Genomic DNA, 16,146 nt, shown 5'->3' on the forward strand with positions numbered 1-16,146 from the left:
ATATAGAGAGGACGAAAGACAGAAAGAGAGAGATATCAAATCTAGAGAATTTCACATCAGTGTCCCATCATACACTGTTTTATATAAAGAGAAGGGGGAGCTGGAGACATGCGAGTGGGGAGGGGGGATCCATATGTAGTTAGAGAAGAGCATGTGTGCAGAGAGAGTGATTGAAAGATAGAGAAGACAGGACTACCCACCAGTTCACAGTCGATACCCGACCTTTCAGCCACTTTCTTAATCAGAGTCTTCCTCGCCGTCAAATATTTTTCTCTTCATCATTGATGGAGTGAGACAGACGCACAGTCTGACAGAATGACACGAGAGACAGAAAACATTATTTGTACAGGATATAATTTCATAATGATATCATTTGGTGAACTAAAGTGTTGATGACTAAGAAAATATTTTATTCAGAGCCATAACACTTCTAAAGTAACATGGAATTTCATAAAAATTATTTAAGATAAATAAAACGATCATAATTCTGACAGTTTATACTCTTACTTTGTCAGAAAAGTAGATTTTATTCCTTCATTCTGGATGCGATATTCATACTATGTATTACAATACAGTGTGGTATGTTGAGACAAATGTCATCCTTATATTGTGTAAACATCAACATAATGAAGTAAGTTTCCTTTCATTATGATTTAATTTGGTGAACTTAGTATTGAAGCAACAGAAAAGGGTTGTGTTCAGTGTATATTTGAGCGATATCAGCTATGCAGTAGCATAGTATTTGACGAGAACCAAACATAATATTGTGTGGTTTTTCAGACAAATGTCCTACTCTATATGTGATGATGAGTTTCTTACCTCAGGAGTATCTGTTTGTTTCAACATTGTTCTCACTGAGTCACTAAAACAGATCTTTTAAACACAACCAATCCCTTGGTTTTTATGCATGTCATATGGTCAGAAAACTCTCAATAAGATATTATTTCAAGTAAGAACCTATAGAACCTATAGTACTGTACTCAGTTGAAACCCAAAGATATTCTGATATAGATTTTTTATGTCCTAAGCACATTAAAAGTGACTGCAAAACTAGAAGCCAAAGACTCTAGACTGATTTGAATAAAGGTCACCTGCATCATTCTATTACACAACAATCAATCCATTTATTTATATTGCACTTTTTACAAAAACAGATTGTCACAAAGTGTTTTACAACATGAACAATATAATATATATACAATAAAACACAAACTCTACATGCAGTGTATAGACAGAGAAGTCTTACCAGAGATGTATAGTGTAGTACAGCAGACGAGTCCAGTCTTAATCTTCACCTCCAGTTGATCTCCTCTTGATCTCCACACTCTAGTCCCGTCCTCTGTCATCTTATATAGGCCAGTTACACACACACACACACACACACACACACCACACACACACACACACACACACACACACACACACACACACACACACACACACACACACACACACACACACCACACACACACACACACCCACACCACACACACATCTATATCTCTCTCTCTCATTCTCTCTCCCCATCTCTCAGGAGGATGTTCCTAACATAGCGTTTCTGGGGTCAGGTGGAGGAGAGAGGGCAGCAGTGGGCATGCTGGGATCTCTGCATCAGCTGGCACAGGACAACCTGCTGGGCAGCCTCCTCTACATGTGTGGGGTGTCAGGCACCACCTGGTACACACACACATACACACACACACACTAACTATTATTCTTAGCAGGAAAGTTAATTTTGAATGTGCTGAAACAAATGAGGTATCTCTCTCACACCCTTTTACTCACTCACCCAATCACTGACACACACACAGGTGCATGTCATCCCTGTACAGCGATCCAGATTGGWCGCTGAATAAGCGTTGTGATGAGGTGATAGAGAAGCTGAAGGGTCCTACGGTGGACTTGACCAAGACTGTTAACCGGCTGAAGTCGAGGAAAGAAGAAAACCAGGACTTCAACCTCACTGACTTCTGGGGCGCATTCATTGCATCCTATTTCATGAAAGAGGTCAGTATATGGTTGTGTGTGTGTGTCTGTCTATCTGTCTGTTTGCCTGTGTGTGTCTGTCATTCTTTCTATCTTTCCCTCTGTTGGGCTGATTGTCTCCCCCCCATCTCTTCCACATCTCTCCCCTGTCTCTTCCTCGTTTTCTCACCTGTATCAGATAAACACTCGCTGTCTCTCTGAAGAAGCTCACAGGAACAGCACCAACCCCTACCCCATTTACAGCGCCATAGAACTGGACTGCAACCGACTGGATTACACTAAAGGTGACTGTTATGAGGCATTCATTCAAACTTCAGAGTTAAAATGTATGTTATTCGCACAGAACTTCCTATTGGTTGATAATCTCTGAGTGAAACTCGGTTTTTGTTCTATGTAGAGGTGTGGTTTGAGATGACCCCCCACGAGAGTGGTTTCTCCGGATTGGGCGCTTTCGTCCCCACTTTCCTTCCTCGGAAGCAATGTTGAAGGCGGGACCCTGAAAGAGAGAGGAACGAAATGGACATGGTTCTGCTGCAAGGTGGGGAACGCACACACACACACAACACACACACACACACACACACACACACACACACACACACACACACACACACACACACACACACACACACACACACACACACATCACACACTAACATAGCCACACACACAAAAATGTGTCCCCATCGTTGATATCATAGATTTTTTTTACAACTCCCATAGATGCTTATTTATTGTTGTTTGTTGTTGCTGGGCAGGTATCTGGGGGAGTGCCATTGCAGACGGGCAGAGGAACATTGCTGAGGTGAAGACGATTATTAACAAAAAGATCTGGGGATTATTTGGAGGTAAGCCACAGTACAGCATGCTAGTTAGCCTGCAAGGCTAGTGTCTAGGATTGTAAATTGTATTTTGGATCATTGAAACAAAGTTCCTTGAGTTAATTTGTGAAAAATAATGTTTCTTTTTTTCTCCTTTACCATATCTTTAGTTGGCAAGAAAGTTTTAAAATCAGGTAAGAGTTAACTTCTGCAATAAGGTAGTCTGTCACCTCTTACCCCCACCCATCCAGACGATAAAACACTTATCAAAGACAACGATATAGAGACAAAATACAAAAAATAAGGACAGAAAAATGTACATGTACACTACAACCCAGGAACAAACCCAGTACAAAAACACAGAAAACAACAAAAAGAAACACATAAATATTTAAAACAATCCTCCAAAACAATAGACAAACTACAGGACAATAGTAGACAATACAGGACAATAGTAGACAATAATCTACAGGACAATAGTAGACAATAAACTACAGGACAATAGTAGACAACTACAGGACAATAGTAGTCAATAAACTACAGGAAAATAGTAGAAATAAACTACAGGACAATAAACTACAGGACAATACTAGACAATACTAGACACTACAGACAATACCAGATAAACTACATGACAATAGTAGACAATAAACTACAGGACAATAGCAGAAAATAAACTACAGGACAGTGGATTGCGCAGTCAGATGTAACAGGGTAAATAGGAATTTTAACAACATAGATTTAACTTTTGGAATAGACACTGGCTGGAATGTGGTGTAAACCAACCACATTCAGGATTAGACCCACCTGTTGTATAATAGACAATAAACTGCAGTACAATAGTAGACAATAATCTACAGGACAATGCTAAACAAAAACATAAACCTAGACAAATTATGTGTAACATCTCTCAGCATCCACCCACCATCACACATGCTTAACCCTTCCCATTTCATATTATATTTCTGTGTTTTCCCATATACCCCACAACCCTCTGTTTTGTCAGTTACGTTTTCTGCTGGCATTGAGATAACGATAAGCAGTTTTAACCATCTGACTGTCTGTGTGAAAATTAATTTGACTGTGCAGAAATAACATGACATGATCTAAGATGTCACATGTACAGTTGTGGCCAAAAGTTGAGAATGACACAAATATTAAATTTTTACAAGGTCTGCTGCTTCAGTGTCTTTAGACATTTTGTCAGATGCTACTATGGAATACTGAAGTATAATTACAAGCATTTCATAAGTGTCAAAGGCTTTTGGAGTTGTGCAAAGAATCAATATTTGCAGTGTTGACCATCTTTTTCAAGACCTCTAAATCCGCCCTGGCATGCTGTCAATTAACTTCTGGGCCACATCCTGACTGATGGCAGCCCATTCTTGCATAATCAAGGCTTGGAGTTTGTCAGAATTTGTGGGTTTCTGTTTGTCTACCCTCTTGAGGATTGACCACAAGTTCTCAATGGGATTAAGGTCTGGGGAGTTTCCTGGCCATGGACCCAAAATATCAATATTTTGTTCGCCGAGCACTTAGTTATCACTTTTGCCTTATTGCAAGGTACTCCATCATGCGGAAAAGGTATTGTTCGTCATCAAACTGTTCCTGGATGGTTGGGAGAACTTGCCTTGGAGGATGTGTTGGTACCATTCTTATTCATGGCTGTGTTCTTAGGCAAAATGGTGAGTGAGCCCAGTCCCTTGGCTGAGAAGCAACCCCACACATCAATGGTCTCAGGATGCTTTACTGTTGGCATGACACAGGACTGATGGTAGCGTTCACCTTGTCTCTCCGACAAGCTTTTTTCCGGATGCCACAACAATCAGAAAGGGGATTCATCAGAGAAATGACTTTACCCAGTCCTCAGCAGTCCAATCCCTGTACCTTTTGCAGAATATCAGTCTGTCCCTGATATTTTTCCTGGAAAGAATGGCTTCTTTGCTGCCCTTCTTGACACCAGGCCATCCTCCAAGTCTACGCCTCACTGTGCATGCAGATGCACTCACACCTGCCTGCTGCCATTCCTGAGCAAGCTCTGTACTGGTGGTGCCCCGATCCCCAGCTGAATCAACATTAGGAGACGGTCCTGGCGCTTGCTGGACTTTCCTGGGCGCCCTGAAGCCATCTTCACAACAATTGAACCAATCTCCTTGAGGTTCTTGATGATCTGATAAATGGTTGATTTAGGTGCAATCTTACTGGCAGCAATATCCTCGCCTGTGAAGCCCTTTTTGTGCAAAGCAGTGATGACGGCACGTGTTTCCACGAAGTCAGAAGTTTCCATACACATTAGCCAAATACATTTAAACTCAGTTTTTCACAATTCCTGACATTTAATCCTAGTAAGAATTCCCTGTCTTAGGTCAGTTAGGATCACCACTTTATTTTAAGAATGTGAAATGTCAGAATAAAAGCAGAGAGAATTATTTATTTCAGCTTTTATTTCTTTCATCACATTCCCAGTGGGTCAGAAGTTTACATACACTCAATTCATATTTGGTGCATTGCCTTTAAATTGTATAACTTGGGTCAAACGTTTCAGGTAGCCTTCCACAGGCTTCCCACAATAAGTTGGGTGAATTTTGGCCCATTCCTCCTGACAGAGCTGGTGTACCTGAGTCAGGTTTGTAGGCTTCCTTGCTCACACACACTTTTTCAGATCTGCCCACAAAGGTCAGGGCTTTGTGATGGCCACTCCAATACCTTGACTTTGTTGTCCTTAAGCCATTTTGCCACAATTTTGGAAGTATGCTTGGTCATTGTCCATTTGGAAGACCCATTTGCGACCAAGCTTTAACTTCCTGACTAATGTCTTGAGATGTTTCTCAATATATCCACATAATTTTCCATCCTTATGATGCCATCTATTTTGTGAAGTGCACCAGTCCCTCCTGCAGCAAAAGACCTCCCCACCATATATCCACAATAATTTTTATCTATATATATGATATTTTGTTATAGGGCACATTGACGCTGGGCTCCCCCCCCCACCCCGTGCTCACGGTTGGGATTGTGTTCTTCAGCTTGCAAGCCTCCCCTTTTTCCTCCAAACGATCTTTGTCGCCATGTGCAGTTGCAAACCGTAGTCTGCTTTTTTTATGGCAGTTTTGGAGCAGTGGCTTTTTCCTTGCTGAGCGGCTTTCAGGTTATATCGATATGTGACTCGTTTTACTGTGGATATAGATACTTTTGTATCAGTTTCCTCCAGCATCTTCACAAGGTCATATGCTGTTGTTCTGGGATTGATTTACAATTTTCGCACTAAAGTACGTTMATCTCTAGGAGACAGCACTCGTCTCCTTCCTGAGCGGTTTGTTGGCTGTGTGGTTCCATRGTGTTTATACTTGCGTACTATTGTTTGTACAGATGAACGTGATACCTTCGGGCATTTGTAAATCGATCCCAAGGATGAACCAGACTTGAGGTCTACAATTTTTTTTCTGAGGTCTTGGCTGATTTCTTTTGATTTTCCCATGATGTCAAGCAAAGAGGCACTGGGTTTGACGGTAGGCCTTGAAATACATCCACGGGTACATCTCCAATTGACTCAAATTATGTCAATAAGCCTATCAGAAGCTTCTAAAGCTATAGAATTTTCCAATCTGTTTAAAGGCACAATCAACTTAGTGTATGTACATTTCTGACCCACTATAATTGTGATACAGTGAGTTGTAAGTGAAATAATCTGTCTGTAAACAATTGTTGGAAAAATTACTTGTGTCATGCACAAAGTAGATGTCCTAACCGACTTGCCAAAACTATAGTTTGTTAACAAGAAATTTGTGCAGTGGTTGAAAAACGAGTTTTAATGCCTCCAACCTAAGTGTATGTAAACTTCTGACTTCAACTGTATATTCTAACCCCATTCTAATTCCGTTTTGATACTTAAAGCCACAATTTATAATTTGAACAATGATAAAACGTCAGCTGGAGAAATGTTACGWTTCTYAAATTCGTAGACATAACTCTATGGTGCAAGGACTGACAGTCTGTGTGGCAGTTTTAAACATATTTTGAGGCAATAGTGTATGTTCAAGTCCCAGTTGTTTTATTACATTGGAGTAAAATCAGCCTTATGTTTTGGGTTATGATGGTGTAARACTGTTTTAATCTACTTCTGATCCTTATGTRATGGAGGGGGGTAGGGGGAGGTTTACCATGTGGAAGAAACAAGTGCCTACCATTGTACCAAGAGGGCATCCTCAAGGTCCGAGGGCACGTTAACACGTCTCAGACAGGGTTTCTTCATCACGAGAGGATGGCATGTTTCCAAATCACCTCCGCTACACGTTACCAACCTGTTTTGTTCCACAGGGCAGGACAGCATGATGTTGATGTCTGGGAGAGGGAGGGAGGTAGAGGAGGTGTGTGAGTGTGTGCCCTCCCGAGTGGTGCGTTGTGTGTCTAAGCTGATGCAGTACGCTGAGGACCCAGATGCACTGATGAAGGCATGGGAAGTCATCACCACACTGGGACAGCTACTGAATGGTGAGGCATACACACACATACACACACACACACAGGCAAACGCATACACACTCACCCCTATCATGACCTGTGTGATAATGTGTTTAATGACTCTAACTCTAGGTCATGTGAGCAGTAAGGGCGAGATGCTGTGGAACATGGACTCTGAGAGGTGGAAGAGAACCAGCCTGGTGGAGAGAAAGGAGTTCATAGAGACAGTCAGTCTGGAGCTCATCCTCACCTCAGACAGCTGGACAAAGACTGGGAGGAGCAGCGCTGCATCTGCAACGGTAACAAGGCATAATATTACTCCAACACCAGGTTAGCCCATTGAACTACAGCCTGTACTCTGAGAAAAAAAGGTTCCAAAAGGATGCTTTGGCTGTCCCTGTATGAAGAACCCTTTGAAGAACCCTTATGGATTCCATGCACTGTAGAACCACATTAGTTCATTTATAACCTTTTGTGAAAAGGGTTTTAAGATGGAACCTCAAAGGGTTCCACATAAATCAAAAGGTTTATTCAAATGGTTTTCCAAAGCGACAGCTGTAAAACCTTTATAGGTAGGAAACACTGTTCTTAGAGGCATTAGCCCCTACAGAGGTACACTAGCTTTCATAGTGCACTTTTCTTACCTGACTTGGCTTCATGACTCAAGACTGTTATTTCACTGAGTTGACACCTTGGAGCTGAGTTTTTATAGGAGGTTTGGGCGTCTGGATGGTTGGGTAACATGGTCTTAGTGTAAGTGGGTATATGGTACTAGGTAGTTATAAACAGTGTCTATGTGTATCTACACAACGTATTCGAGCACCTCAAGTCTGATTTCTACCCCCATGACAGAACTGAAGTTGCACTCCTCAAAGTTGTCAATGACCTCCGCACCTCTGCTGATTCTGGTGACCTAAACATCCCGATTCTCCTCAACCTGAGTGCCGCATTTTGTGACGGCCCTGAATTTGTCTGAACCGTCTCAGTGCTTCTCCTTCCAATAGGGCGCTTCCCCTTTAATTATCAATTAATAGCCAGCATCAGCTGCGCAAAGGAAAAGTTGTGATTGAGACATGAATGAGGATGTGTTCAACCCTCAGTTCATGAAGCTTCACTATTCCGTTTGTTTTGTAGCCTTATAGCGAGTTTACCCAGGATTGGATCCACTCTGTGAGTCTGTGGACTACACCTCTCGTTGTTCAAAGTGGCCTTTTCTCCGCTGGAGATCTGTTGGCGGATTGGATTGTCTGACTGACTGACTACAACCTTTTTGTACACGGTATTTCATTGTTTTTGGGGTGATGTATACTGTGATTTATGTAGTTGTGAGGACGTATTAGTCTGTGATACGCTTTATAGTTGTGTTGTAAAATAAGTGTTATTTTGAGTGTATGAATAATACTGGGTTTACGCTATGGACAAACGTTGCGTGACTAAGGTCACTTGAGTCCCTGAACTTATTTACCGGGCTGGACTCTTTTTATGCCGAGGTACAGGACATTTCTAAATGAACAAGAGCGCATTATTTGTTATATTGTTGTGTGTGTGATCATTTATGTTGTTAATACAACCACGCAAAAATAATACACTTGTGTTTGAAGTTCTTTCCAATGTTTTAAGGGTTTATGAAAAGTATATTTCCATCCTGACTACAACAACCTACTCGACACCTCAAGTCTGATTTCTACCCCACCACAGAACTGAAGTTGCATCCTCAAAGTTGTCAATGACCTCCGCACCTCTGCTGATTCTGGTGACCTCAACATCCTGATTCTCCTCAACCTGAGTGCCGCATTTGACACAGTGAGCCATCAGATCCTCGTACCAGGGTCTGGGTGTTGAGGGCACTGCACTCTCCTGGCACAAATCATACCTCACAAACCGGACCCACTACAGTGGCTTGCGAAAGTATTCACCCTTGGCATTTTTCCTATTTTGTTGCCTTACAACCTGGAATTAAAATAGATTTTTTTGGGGGGGGTGGGTTGTATCATTTGATTTACACAACATGCCTACCACTTTGAAGATACAAAATATTTTTTAAATAAGACTAAAAAATAGAACACTTGAGCGTGCATAACTGTTCACCCCCCAAAGTCAATACTTTGTAGAGCCACCTTTTGCAGCAATTACAGCTGGACGTCTCTTGGGTATGTCTCTATAAGCTTGGCATCTAGCCACTGGGATTTTTGCCCATTCTTCAAGGCAAAACTGCTCCAGTTCCTTCAAGTTGGATTGGTTCTGCTGGTGTACAGCAATCTTTAAATCATACCACAGATTCTCAATTGGATGAGGTCTGGGCTTTGACTAGCCATTCCAAGACATTTAAATGTTTCCCCTTAAACCACTCGAGTGTTGCTTTAGCAGTCATTGTCCTGCTGGAAGTTAAACCTTGTCCCAGTCTCAAATCTTTGGAAGACTGAAACATGTTTCCCTCGAATTTCCCTGCATTTAGCACACATCCATCATTCCTTCAATTCTAAACAGTTGCTCAGGCACTGCAGATGAAAAATATCCCCACAGCATGATGCTGCACCACCATGCTTCACTGTGGGGATGATGTTCTCGGGGTGATGAGAGCTGTTGGATTTGCGCCAGACATAGCGTTTTCCTGATGGGAAAAAATCTAATTTTAGTCTCATCTGACCAGAGTACCTTCTTCCATATGTTGGGGGAGTCTCCCACATGCCTTTTGGTAAACACTAAATGTGTTTGCTTATTTTTTTTTTTAAGCAATGGATTTTTTCTGGACACTCTTCTGTAAAGCCAGCTCTATGGAGTGTACGGCTTAAAATGGTCCAAATGACAGATACTCCAATCTCCGCTGTGGAGCTTTGCAGCTCCTTCCAGGTAATCTTTGGTCTCTTTGTTGCCTCTCTGATTAATGCCCTCCTTGCCTGGTGCGTGAGTTTTGATGGGCGGCCCTCTCTTGGCAGGTTTTGTTGTGGTGCCATATTCTTTTCATTTTTTAATAATAAATTTAATGGTGCTCCGTGGGACGTTCTAAGTCCCTGATCTGCACTTCTCCACAACTTTGTTCCTGACCTGTTTGGAGAGCTCCTGGTCTTCATGGTGCCGCTTGCTTGATGGCCCCATGTTATGGTGTTGCAGACTCTGGGCCTTTCAGAACAGGTGTATATATACTGAGATCAGGTGACACTTAGATTGCACACAGGTGGACTTTATTTAACTAATTATGTGACTTCTGAAGGTAATTTGTTGCACCAGATCTTATTTAGGGCTTCATAGCAAAGGGGGTGAATACATATCCACTTTTCCGTTAATTTTTTATAATTTTTTAAAAACAGTTATTTTTTTAATTTCACTTCACCAATTTGGACTATTTTGTGTATGTCCATTACATGAAATCCAAATAAAAATCTATTCATATTACAGGTTGTAATGCAACAAAAATAGGAAAAACACAAGGGGAATGATACTTTTGCAAGGCACTGTACATCTCACTCAATGGCCACAACTCCAACTTCAGTTATACAGGGTGTCCCCTAGGGCTCTGTGCTGGGCCCTTACTTTCATCAGATCTCCGTCATTTTAACCTTGACTCCCACTTCTATGCTGACGACACCCAGATTTACTCAGCAACAAATCCCTCCTAAACCCGCCTCTGCAACAAAACTTCCTCAACAGCGATAAAATTGTAACTCATTCTCATAGGCACCAAATCCACCCTCTCACAACTATGGCATCAACCTGGAATCTACCCTCTCCTTTTAACACCACATAAGACAGACGGTCAAGTCCTCATTCTTCCTCCTCTGCAACATTGGCAAAGTCAGGTACTTCCTCTCCCATCCTGCTGCTGAACTCTGCAGCACGACTCCTCGCCCAAGTCTTGGCAGCACATCACCCCTGTCCTCCGTGAACTCCACTGGCTCCTTTTATACCAACGCATTGATTACAAAATCCTTCTGATCTACAAAGCTCTTCACCACCTTGCCCCCTTACCTCTCAGACCTTCTTCTCACCTACCAACCCGCTAACCCAATCCGTTCCACCACAGCAGGCCAGCTTGTCATCCCATGTCAAAGCTTCAGAGCTTTGGCAACAGGTTCTTCTCCAGGGTTGCGCCTATGCTCTGGAACTCCTCCCTCCAGCCATCCGTGTCTCTGAGTCCATCACCGTCTTTCAGTCCCTGCTAAAGCAAAGCAATACACTACAAGACACTCCTCTCTCCACCATACTGAGCAACATCTAACCCAAACCCTTACCAGGTTCATACATAACAGTAATCCCCTTTACCCTAAACTGGGTTCTATCCAAACCCTCTCATATTCATCAAACTCTTTCCTTTCTTTGAGCCAACCCTCTCTTTATGTTTTTGTTTAGTCGATATTTTGTTTTTACTCCTGTTTTTTTTTAAATATAATATATACAATTGTAAAGCAACTTTGGGTCCTTAAAAAGCGCTATAGAAGTAGCAAGGAGGGAGGGAGAGRTGTTAATCAATCTAACTCGTGCTAGAATACCAATTTCGGGCCACATGATGTCAGCCGAGTCTGACTCTCAGCCGGAATCAGCCCAGATCCACTGTGCTAGCTGGGTATGATCTAATATGATTATTTAGTACCTGTCTTGACTGCATCAAACTGCAAGACGCAACTTGGATAAGATGGCTAAGTTAGCTAACCAGCTAGCTAGGCTAATTGAGTCTGCATACCTATCTTCCTGACCTATAGTTACAAATAATAACACCTCCATTCATATTATTAAATAGCAGCCTACTGTTTAAAATTCTTACACAGGGATTTCGAGCGCGCTGGAGAGGTTCAAACCAACATGTCAATCAGGAGCTCCCCTGGGCAGACCCAGCAGTTGTCTTATGGCTATACACGGACAAGTTATATTTGCGTGATTTAACATAATTAATKAATCATTACCGTTTTTTTCATTCATGTSACCGACCAATACTGTTTCATAACATGTGACAGACCAATACCTCACGAGGCTTCTCCTCTCTAAACGGAGACCTTGAAATCGAGATCCTTCGTTCGTTCTCAAATCAACATCTGAGAATTTGTTGAGTCAACCACTTGCATGAACACAWMCATTGGTTTATAGAACTTCTCATTTAATTTTTAATTCCATTTTCTGTTGATTAGATAATCTCTTACTTGCTTTGCCACACATCGGTGACTGTAGTGGCGCTATGGTGACTTTTGATTGTCCGAGAACAACAACAAGCTACACATGCCACTCTGGGTTTTTCTCGTTGAGCAGAGGAGAACATACAATTAACGCTGTATCTAACGTTACAACTCTATGTCCGTYGCCKTTGTAATCGACTGTGATTACAACGGCGTTTCATCCATTACCATGAACCCATCCTCCGTGGTACAGCTGGACACGATAGTGGTTACGGTACGTATCAGACAATAGCAGAGCGTTACAAAAGGAAAATTGGCTCGCTAGGTGGTAGATTAGGGTTGGCCAGCAGGCATAGCATTGCTCGCAACACAAAGTCAGGCGTTCAAATCAGCTTTGGGTCAATTTTGACAATTGCTTTTAGTGATTGGTTGTAAATATTGTTGCTAATGTTTGCTAATACCTTTCACTGAAACTTATACTTTCTAGCCTCTAGAAGTTAATGCCCTTACCAAACTACTGTAATTAATACTTAATACTGCTAACCCGTATAATCAAATTAGTTGCGTACACTTTTATTTTCACCCTCTAGGAGTGCTTTGTTACAGCATGCACGTTTTGCTATGAGACTGTGTTGTACTGTCACGTTCCCAAACTCTTCATCATAATGGCATGAGATAATGTTTTTTCTCTTGTCCTCTACAGATGAAGGAGGCACGGGGTGACGATGGAAATAAGGGAGTCGTTTGTCATGTCATCATCCAACCAGAGCGCAAGAACGGCTGGTCCCTTCCCCAGATTAGGTAATGTTTTTTCCCTCACTTTTCTGTCCACTATGATTACAATTGAAGTGTGTGTTTATTCCTATAAAGGAGGATACAGACTACATACTCTCTCCATCACTGAGATTATTTTTGACCAGTTAAGTATAACTTGAAATTGGTGTGYGTCTCCCCCAGCTTCAATCTTTTGGATTGTAAAGAACATTTTCCCTCTGCTCATTGAATGGGAATGGGGAACCACGTCCAACTTCCTCTTCAATATCAAAGGTACAGAAACATCAGACCTCTTCCTAACATGATAGCATAACTAGTATCAGTCATAAACTAGGTTTCCATCCAATTGGCGACAGATTTTCATGCAAATATTGTAAAATCCGCATAAAAACATTATGGGCATTTTCCCACCAGAGATGTGAATTTGATCGATGCTTGACTGCTGTTTGACAAATAAAAATAATCTCACTCTTTTGTCCATAATAATCTCTTCATGTTGGCTATACCAGCACTGTATCTGCCAACTGTTGGCTAGAGCTCAAGTGCCAATACCAGAGTGGGCACACTCGCTATATAACACTCGCTAGAAAACCATCAGTAGAGTTGAAAATACGATGGAAACCCATTTAAATTGTATATTTTATTTGGTACATAGGAAGTGAACTGCAAAATATATGTTCATGTGCATTAAGTCATCAAGTACAGCCTTTTATCCACAATAAGTGAATTACCCGCAATAAGTGGACATCAAATTCATAATGGTGTTTGTTCTTTTCTCTCTCCCCACCACTGTCTGTTGCTCTCTCTGTCTGTCTCTCTTAACAACCCCCCCTCTCTCCAGATGCTAAAGTTCCGAATAGCATGGCGTCCGAAGAAAAGATTCACCTGATAGACGCAGGGTTAAAGATCAATTCTCCCTACCCCGCCATCCTGCGCACAGAGAGGGATGTCGACCTCATCATCTCCTTGGACTTCAGCGCGGGAGACCCCTTTGAGGCAAGCACACACACACACACACACAATGCTTATTCCTATCCAAGCCTTTCAGAAGAACATGAAGTGCCTAAGGTTTAGGGGCTAGGAAGTAGTGACTAGGGACAAGGGGATAGAGAGTGAGGACTAGGGACTATTAGCCTGACTAACCGGTGCCTGTATTAGCCTCGATTCTGTTATAGCCTCGACTGTTATTTCACTGTCTTTTTACGTGTTTTTTATTTCTTTACTTATCTATTGTTCACCTAATACCTATTTTTTACTTAAAAATTGCACTGTTGGTTAGAGCCTGTAAGTAAGAGCATTTCACCGCAAGGTCTACTATACCTGTTGTATTCGGAGCACGTGACAAATAAACTTTGATTTGATTAAACTCTTACCTTATGAGGTCTGGAGCCTGCTGGTTTTCTGTTGTCTTAATTCATTACGCACATCTGGTGTCCTAGGCTTAAATCATTTTTGAATAATATTTTTTTTTATTGAATTAAAAAATAACTTTTATTACATGATTTAAACTGAAATTAATGAATGTAGCATTCAGTTTTAAAATTCAATATTAATTGAATATTCAAATTATTTAGATATTCAGTTTCAATATGGTAAATATACATCCATTGCCGGTGTATCAAGTTTACAAATGTCATTTCAAGTTGATCAACTTTAATACATTCAGCTTCTCAAATAGATTCATTTTTAAAATCCAGTTCAAAACCAGACACAACATCCTGGTACTTTGCCAGCCAGGAAAGGTAGAGGAGCACTGATAAATAAAACGCTCCTTGTGTAAACAGAAGCTTCTGGCGGTTTCTGAAGCCAATGTGGCATGTTGAGTTTGGCTCTACTGTTTTTAAACGTTTTAGCTATAAGCTATTATGACCGCATTCCTGAAAGCTAAGACTCTCTTCTGGAACATGGACATGCTTTCAAATCAAATGTTAATGGTCGCGTATACGTTTTATGCAGATGTTATCGCAGGTTGCACGCGAATGTTTATGTTCCTAACTCCAACAGTGAAGTAATACCTAACAATACATGCAAATCCCCAAAATGTAAAGAAAGGAATTAAGAAATATATCATATTATAACAAGCAATGTCATTCAACATGCATCATACATACATACATACAGTACCAGTCAAAAGTTTGGACACCCTCATTCAAGGGTTTTTCTTTATTTTTATTATTTTCTACATTGGTGAATATAGTGAAGACATCAAAACTATGAAATAGCACATATTGAATTATGTAGTAACACAAAGTGTTTAACAAATCAAAATATGTTATATTTTAGATTATTCAAAGTAGCCACCCTTTGCCTTGATGACAGCTTTGCATACTCCTGGCATTCTCTCAACCAGCTTCATGAGGTAGTCACCTGGAATGCATTTCAATGAACAGGTGTGCCTTGTTAAAAGTTAATTTGTGTAATTTCTTTCCTTAATGCGTTGAGACAATAATTTGTGTTGTGACAAGGTAGGGTTGGTATACAGAAGATAGCCCTATTTGGTAAAAGACCAAGTCCATATTATGGCAAGAACAGCTCAAATAAGCAAAGAGAAACGATAGAGACTGTTTAACAGTCTGATGACCTGGAGATAGATAAGACAGACAGTCTGATGGCCTGGAGACAGACAGACAGACAGACAGACAGACAGACAGACAGACAGACAGACAGACAGACAGACGACAGACAGACAGACAGACAGACAGACAGACAGACAGTCTGATGACCTGGAGATGGACAGACAGTCTGATGACCTGGAGATGACAGACAGTCTGATGGCTGGAGATGGACAGACAGTCTGATGATTGCAGGACATGTTTCAAGGAGTGTTACAAAAACTGCAATTTAGCCCCAATAATAATATAAGGTCATAGCCATTCTAAGGATAGGCTTTCCACTCCCTATTTAATCTTACTGTGTTTGAACCAGGTCTCCTGTATGTGACGAGACTGTGTTAGCCCACTTAGCTGAAGCCCATAGTGATGAGTTCAGGAAGCTAACAT

At 41.3% G+C, this 16,146-nt stretch overlaps 1 protein-coding gene and 2 long non-coding RNA genes across 3 annotated transcripts; 2 read left to right on the forward strand and 1 right to left on the reverse strand.

The window, feature by feature from the left end:
• Positions 1-194: 194 nt before the first annotated feature.
• Positions 195-1,329, reverse strand: LOC139026407 (uncharacterized). Its single transcript, XR_011478181.1, has 3 exons — positions 1,234-1,329; positions 820-862; positions 195-307 (listed from the first exon to the last, which is right to left on the reverse strand). It is a non-coding gene; the product is annotated as an uncharacterized lncRNA (long non-coding RNA).
• A 199-nt stretch (positions 1,330-1,528) lies between these two features.
• On the forward strand, positions 1,529-14,245 carry LOC112077569 (cytosolic phospholipase A2 gamma-like; the record flags this gene model as incomplete). The annotated part of the gene is made up of 7 exons (XM_024144066.2): positions 1,529-1,677; positions 1,812-2,007; positions 2,165-2,270; positions 2,384-2,462; positions 13,083-13,174; positions 13,331-13,420; positions 13,989-14,245. Coding segments are annotated over 7 exons (945 nt in total), but the record flags the coding sequence as incomplete, so codon positions are not given.
• Positions 5,114-7,584, forward strand: LOC139026408 (uncharacterized). Its single transcript, XR_011478182.1, has 3 exons — positions 5,114-5,433; positions 7,125-7,298; positions 7,401-7,584. It is a non-coding gene; the product is annotated as an uncharacterized lncRNA (long non-coding RNA).
• Positions 14,246-16,146: the final 1,901 nt, after the last annotated feature.

The sequence above is a fragment of the Salvelinus sp. IW2-2015 genome, unplaced genomic scaffold (genome assembly GCF_002910315.2).
Source record: "Salvelinus sp. IW2-2015 unplaced genomic scaffold, ASM291031v2 Un_scaffold4709, whole genome shotgun sequence".
NCBI lineage: Eukaryota > Metazoa > Chordata > Actinopteri > Salmoniformes > Salmonidae > Salvelinus > Salvelinus sp. IW2-2015.